Here is a 7,500-nt window from a genome sequence, read left to right on the forward strand (position 1 = left end):
TCCTCCCTCTCCCCCTACACACAAACAGCTCCCACACCATTCCCTCATACACACACACACGCACGCACGCACGCGCACACACACACACACACACACACACACACACACAGTGTGTACTCTGACTTGAGATCTCGCCTACTTGAGACAGTTAATTCCCAGTCTTCGAATCATTGGCCAGATGGCACTGGCAACACAATAATCCAAAGGCCGAGTTCTCTGCTGTCACAAAATCATTTCCAACCAGAACTGGCAAAATACATATATGAATGCTTTAAAGTTCGCAGTCCATAACTATGTCTTATGGGATATCCTGCATGTGCTCACAACTCATTGCTTTCACTTTTTGTTTGCTTGTTAGTGTTTAGTTTATAGTGTCCATAATTCCTATGATGGTTTTACGACAATTAAATGAGTTCTGAGTTCTGAGTTCACACACCAGCTTGCACGGCTTCTCTGACGGCACCAGATAATGGCGATCAGCCCCTTGTGCAATAACTTTCACGGGCTGGTATCCACAAACAAAAGCATCACCCACCTAACACCTGCAGTGATGCCCTACTACAGCCTCACGGCCACCGCACAGCACACAGCTTGATCCGACTGCACAATAGTGCAGGAGATAATGCCAAGCTGACACGTGCACACCGAAACATAAACGGAAAGGAGGAAAAAACAAACACAACAAAACAAAGCAACAACAAAAAAAAGAAGGAGGAGGAGGAGAAGAAGAAGAGGGAGAAGAAGAAGAAGAAGAAAAAGAAGAAGGAGAAGGAGGAGGAGGAGGAGACGGAGAAGAAGAAGAAGAAGAAGGAGGAGGAGAGGGAGGAGGAGATGAAGAAGAAGAAGAAGAGGGAGGGGGAGGAGGGGGAGGAGAAGGAGGAAGAGGCGGAGAAGAAGAAGAGGTAGGAGGAGGAGGAGGACGAAGAAGAAGAAGAAGAAGAAGAGGAAGAAGAAGAAGGAGGAGGAGGAGCAGAAGAAGAAGAAGAAGAAGAAGAAGAAGGAGGAGGAGGAGGAGAGGGAGAAAAAGAAGAAGAAGGATTCGTTTATTTATTTATAGTCTGTTGATCTAAGATGATGATATTAGACTGCAGAAGAAGAAGAAGAAGAAGAAGGAATCGAGTACAACACAATAACAAAGACACGACCTTCTCCGTTTTGTTGTCTTTCATTGTTTATATACAGCCCCTTGCAAAAAGGTTTGGTGAGCAACAAGATACTGGGCACGCACTGCACACACGCAGCTGTGCCGTGGGTCTTTATCAAGTTCTCGGTTTTGCCTTTGCCAACCGATCTGAATAATAATAAAAAAAATACTAATAATAAAAAGAAAAAAAAGAAAGAAATGTAACTAACTTTAGTCCAGAAAACCCAGTGGCGGTAACACCCACCCGTTTTCTTTCAAATCCACCACTCCCCTTCCTCTACTCCCCCTTCCCCCACAGACATGAAATGGGGGTAAAAGACCTAACCCCATTCCCCCCTCCTCACACACACACACACACACACACACACACACACACACACAGAGTTTTTTCTAAATTCAGTTTTTTTATTTTATTTTATTTTTATTCAACATGAGGAAAAGTTGAATGGAATGCGATACTCACTCGCACGTTCGCCCCATTATTCCACGGAGTGGCAGATACTTGAGCATTATTAATGTGATCTTTTTATCACAGGGGTGGGTGGAGAGAGAGAGTGTGTGTGTGTGTGTAGGGGGAGGTAGGGGCGGGGAGGGGGGGGAGAAGGGGGAAGAGGTGGGGGTAGGGAGCTCTTCAACAAGGCAAGGCTCAAATTCCTTGGTCGACATCCTCCTCCCCCCCCACCCTCCCCCCGCACACCCCTCCATGAGGTACTGGAAGAATGGGCATTCAGGTTGTAAAGGAAGAGTGATGGCGAGTGATACCACCAGCACCTTCCTCGGCCTCTCTTCTGCTTCTGTCAGTGTGTGTGTGTGTGTGTGTGTGTGTGTGTGTGTGTGTGTGTGTGTGTGTGTGTGTGTGTGTGTGTGTGTGTGTGTGTGTTTATGCGTGTGTGTATGTGCTTGTGTGTGTGTGTATGTGTGTGTGTCTGTGTGTGCATGCGTGCGTGTTTGCGTGTGTGGGCCCCCCTCGCCTTCTCACACTCACCCACCCTGACTGACTGACTGAGCAAAAGACGGTCACACACATAAGTGAATTGAGAGCATTGTTTGGTTGCTTTTCTCTGTCTGTCTGTCTCTGTCTCTGTCTGTATCTGTCTCTGTCTCCCTCTCTCCGTGTGCCTCCCCCCCCCCCTTTTTTTCTTTCTTTCTAGAGTCCTTAGCTTTCTTGAGGGGTAAGGCCTCGCCTCAGATCTCGAAGCCTCTTGATTCAAGGATTGTGATTTTGGGCATGGCCCGTCCTGACGAGAGGAAGAGTGAGAAGGAGAGAGGGACACACACACACACACACACACACAGAGGTGGGTGGGTTGGAGAAGCCCGAGTTTTCAAAGGTCGGGGGAACTGTTTCCATCACGTTCCTAGGAAGACGTGAGCTTGAAAGATGAGGGGACAAGTACAAAATGAAAAAAAAAAAAAAAAAAAAGGACAGAAAGAAAGAAATGAACGGAGAAAGCAAGAGAGTGAGAGAGAGAGAGAGAGGGATGGGGAAAGAGAGAGGGAGAGAGGGAGGAAGGGAGGGAATGAATGAATGAATGAATGAATCTTTATTTTCCAACGGTGAAGATATTAGCACTTTGGCCGACTTACACATCTGCCGTTGTTCTAAGAGACACACAAACATGTACGCATATAAATGTAGTTATACTGAATACTTAATACATGTATGTATAATGTACGAATAAGGGAGAGAAAGCAAGAGAGAGAGAGAGAGAGAGAGGGAGAGGGAGGGAGACGGAGGGTGCGGAGGGGGTGTCATATGGAAATGTAGGCCGGTCAGTTATTTCAGGTGTTTCTGAATTTGAGGGAGAGAGAGAGAGAGAGGGGTGGGGGGGGGGGGTGAGGGAGGGGGGGGGGGGGCGGAATCCTGAAGGGTTAAAACGACTCACGCACACATTTTTACATGATTGTATTTCAAAAAGGTTAGCTTTGCACATAATCCAGTCCCCGCCCTCCCCTCCCTCCCTCCCTGCCTCCCGCAGAGCAAAACACGTTCATGACAGTCGCTGTTCGCAGACCACCACCACCACCACCACCAACATACCTCCCCCCCACTATCTCCCCTTCCCCAACCCCCACACTCCACAAAAAAAAACACATGGCGTCACATTCTTTCTTCAGAAGACCCTATATCAAACTGTTGAACGTCTGCTATATCCCCCCAAGCTTCACTTGCTTGAAACTATTATTAAATAAAAACACCAAAAAAAAACCCACACCTGTTAGGACGGATGATGAGGATTGAGGTGTGTGTGTGTGTGTGTGTGTGTGGGGGGGGGGGGGTTACGGGGGGTTGGGGGGAGGGCGGGTGCGTGGTGGTAGGGTAGGGGTTGGGAAGGGGTAGGGGATGCGGTTAAGAAGGGAAGGAGGTTTGAAGAGGTGTACAGACAGTCCTGTACACGTTCACACAGGAGGAATATCATCATCCACACACACACACACACACTCGCCTCTTCGGCCCCTTAACCCCCCCCCCCACCCCCAACCCCCCCCCCCCACCTGCAAAGTGGCTGCTGTGCTGCCTGCAAAAAGATGATGGCTGGGGTGAAGCGTGGAGTGTTTTGACAGATAGCAAGCCGCCAGCAGCCCTCCACCCCAGCCCCCCCCTTCCACCCCGCTCTCCCCACACCACCCGTGATATTATCAGTGGCCCGCATCTCTCTCTCTCTCTCTCTCTCCTGTCAGACCCCGGTACCACAGCACACACAGAGACTCACACTATTCACTTCTGGAACAACCTGGTACTTGCTTGTATTGCTTGCCGCGCTATCAGGTGGAATGCGGTTATACATGGTAAGTGCGGGTGGTTGGTACCTGGTACCTGGTACCTGGTACCAGCAAAAGAGCCTGCCTAGAAAAGAAATTCTATCTGCTTCTAGGCTCTTTCTGTTTCGGTGCCAGAGCAGAAAGTTAAACGAAACGTAACTGATTTTTTTTTTTTTTTCAAGAAGGTTGTGGAAATAAACATTGGTATTCTTCATACACACACACACACACACACACACACACACACACACACACACACACACACACACACACACACACACACACACACACACACACACAGAAAGAAAGCAGTGGAATAAGCATTGATCTTTTTTCCCCAGAGAGAGGTCTTTTTCGCATTGATCAGCATTCTGCTTCGCCTTCACGGCCAAATTATGACTCTTCTTATTGTTGCATCCAAGCTGGAAGAGAGGGAATGTGTTTTCAGGGGGGACTGATTAACTGAGCGCAAAAATCGCCGAAAAAAGAAACATTTGTTTTTGCTTAGATCTGAAAAGGATTACTTCTTTAGCGCCCTCCCACCCCCCTCCTCCACGACCGTCTCTCCAACCAACTCCCCAAACACCTCCCAAGGGCAGAGGAGGAGAAAAAAAAGGACAGGAATCATAAAAGTACTTTGCTTAGTTCCTAAAGTATAGTTTCCGAGACAGACAGAGATACAAAGATAGAGAGAGAGAGAGAGATTCGGATTTGGATGATTTATTCATATAGGCCATTGCCCCTCATGAAGAGAGAGAGAGAGAGAGAGAGAGAGAGAGAGAGAGAGAGAGAGACGGGCGCAACAGCCGAGTGGTTAAAGCGTTGGACTTTCAATCTGAGGGTCCCGAGTTCGAATCTCGGTAACGGCGCCTGGTAGGTAGAGGGCGGAGATTTTTTCCGATCTCCCAGGTCAACATATGTGCAGACCTGCTGGTGCCTCAACCCCCTTCGTGTGTATACGCAAGCAGAAGATCAAATATGCACGTTAAAGATCCTGTAATCCATGTCAGCGTTCGGTGGGTTATGGAAACAAGAACATACCCAGCATGCACACCCCCGAAAGCGGAGTATGGCTGCCTACATGGCGGGATAAAAACGGTCATACACGTAAAAGCCCACTCGTGCACATACGAGTGAACTGGGAGTTGCAGCCCATGAACGCAGAAGAACAAGAGAGAGAGAGAGAGAGAGAGAGAGAGAGAGAGAGAGAGAGAGAGAGAATCAGTATCAGTAGCTCAATGAGGCGTCACTGCGTTCGGCCAAATCCATATACGCTACACCACATCTGCCAAACAGATGCCTGACCAGCAGCGTAATCCAACGCGCTTAGAGAGAGAGAGAGAGAGAGAGAGAGAGAGAGAAGAGAAAGAGAGACAGACAGACACAGAAGCAAAGGCACAAAGTACTGAGACAGAAAGAAAGAAGACCCATCATTTCCCTGATATTTTCCCAATGTAGATCTGTATACTGTCGCACCTGGGAACGGCTAGGAAGTATGGAAGTCAGAGCGAACGCAGGGAATTCAATGCAAAGCAAAGACCACCACAGCCTGTCCACATGAGAACACGTATACACGTGAAAAACTGAGAAAAAAACAACAACAAAACAAACTCAACCGAACTAAAGGGGGAAAAAAGGGAGGAAAAAAAATTGCTCTGCCATGCAATTTGATTTTAACATTTTAAGTTAAACATCACATCAGTTCCCAGAGAGAGAGAGAGAGAGAGAGAAAGAGAGAAGGAAAGAGACAAACACTGAAACAGGCAGGCAGAGACACATAGAGAGATAAAGACAGACACAGCCAGAGACAGAGACACAGTCAGATTTACACACACACACACACACACACACACACACACACACACACACACACACACACACACACACACACACAGAAGACACCCAACCCTTCCGGGTCACTGTCCCCTCACCTGTGCCAGGCATGGAGGGGCCATGTGGAAGTCCGGCCAACAGCCGAACCAGCTGTCGTCGCTGTCTGCACTGCTGCCGCTGCCCACACTGTCACAGCTCATCGCCATGGCTCACACACACACCCTCACCCTATCCTCCACCCACACACACAGTGTGACGGCACCCGGAAACACAGAAAACGAACGATGCTGGACGCCCAGCGCCCCCAAGGCCACCCACAAAAGGAGACACTGCACTGCTTCTGCGGTGTGGCGAGGTGTGGATGCAGCTGACTGGAGGCTTCTCGAACACAGAGATGAGATTATCGAACACAGAGATGAGATTATCGATCTATTGGATCAGTGACGGTCTTAAGGTCAGTCAGGTTGTTCAGAGATCAGGTCTTGGTTCGGTGAAGTTTGCCTTGTTCAAAGGGGCTGGTGAGTCCTGCATGTCTGTCGGTCTGTCTGTCCGTGTAGGAGGGTCCGTGTGGCTGTTCTTCTGAGAGAGGAGCCACCGGCCTTGGCTGGCAGAAAAGTGGTTCTGGAACGGCTTTCCGAACTTCCTGAAGTTTCAGGTATCGGTTTGTGGCTGTCGTTATACCCCTGAGAACAACGGGAATGTTGACTGTCACTCAATGGTGAGTTCTTTGTTTTCTTATTTTTTTCTTCTTTTTCCCGTGCAGTGAAGGTTATATTTGTCAAGAAAAGAAAATGGTGTAATCAAAATTACATAGTCAGTTCTGTCTTCTAGACGCTCCTTCCTTCCTCGTTCCCTTCAGCAGCTCGGTGATTCTGTTTCCTTCGTGACTGTCAAAACGAGTTCAGAGTTTCCTGACATCTCCTCCTCCTCCTCCTCCTCCTCCTCCTCCCATGACACAACGTTCCGTCCGAGACATTTCCCAGGCAGTGATGAACCATCACGGAGGTCTGGTTATTCCATCCTGGGTTCTTCCATCTTCACGATGACCTTGGCGTGGGGAGTGTCAGTCCGGCAGTAAGTATCCTTCAAGTAAACGTTCTTATCTCGCCAACCGAATCGCGAACTAAACTTTCTTCTTCTTCTCCTCCTCCTCCTCCTTTTTTTTTTTTTTTCCAGAACAGAAATTTGCAACAACAAGAAGAGGAAGAAGAAGAAGAAAAGAAAGAAAGAAAGAAAGATAAAAAGGAAAGAAAATCGAGAGTGACCGCTTTCGTTTCGTGTTGTATGACTATGACTATGATGAAATATACATCACGACACTCATAACAAAAAACAAACACACAAAAAACAAACAAAAAAACAAAAACAAAAAAAACAACAACAACCAACCAACCAAACAAAAAACCAAAAAAAAAAAACAAAAAAAAACCCAAAACCAACAAAAAACCCCAACAAACAAACAAAAAAGTACAGGGAACGTTAGATATCAATCATCGTAACGCAGTAACATCTGTCTATCCTCAGTCATCAAGCAGAAGCCAAAAAGCGCGAAAGGTTTTTAATTCGGAAATGCCGGTAGATATCAACATTTCTTTTACATGATCCACAGCCACACGTCGACAGACAAGCTGAGTCGTTCTCCACGTTTCACTTTCACCGAAGGAACAGACCTGCATGCGAACACGTCTTTCACTTATCTGACCGTAAAAAAAGATAGTGAGATGACTCGAGATGAAGCAATAAATAAATAAATAAATAAA

The 7,500-nt window shown here is 47.4% G+C and overlaps 1 protein-coding gene across 15 annotated transcripts in view; it reads right to left on the minus strand.

Annotated features, from left to right (window-relative positions):
- The window catches only part of LOC143280562 (tensin-3-like), a 614,920-nt gene that overhangs the window by 110,810 nt on the left and 496,610 nt on the right, over window positions 1-7,500 (minus strand). Inside the window, exon 1 of one of the 15 annotated variants that reach the window (XM_076585336.1) lies at window positions 5,839-6,830. The exons of the other annotated variants lie outside the window; for them this stretch is intronic. Coding sequence (XP_076441451.1) covers window positions 5,839-5,946 — 108 coding nt within the window. The 5' untranslated portion in view covers window positions 5,947-6,830. Of the gene's footprint in view, window positions 1-5,838; window positions 6,831-7,500 lie in introns of those variants that run through there. 15 annotated transcript variants of the gene reach the window in all.

Source organism: Babylonia areolata, chromosome 1 (assembly GCF_041734735.1).
Source record: "Babylonia areolata isolate BAREFJ2019XMU chromosome 1, ASM4173473v1, whole genome shotgun sequence".
Lineage (NCBI taxonomy): Eukaryota > Metazoa > Mollusca > Gastropoda > Neogastropoda > Buccinidae > Babylonia > Babylonia areolata.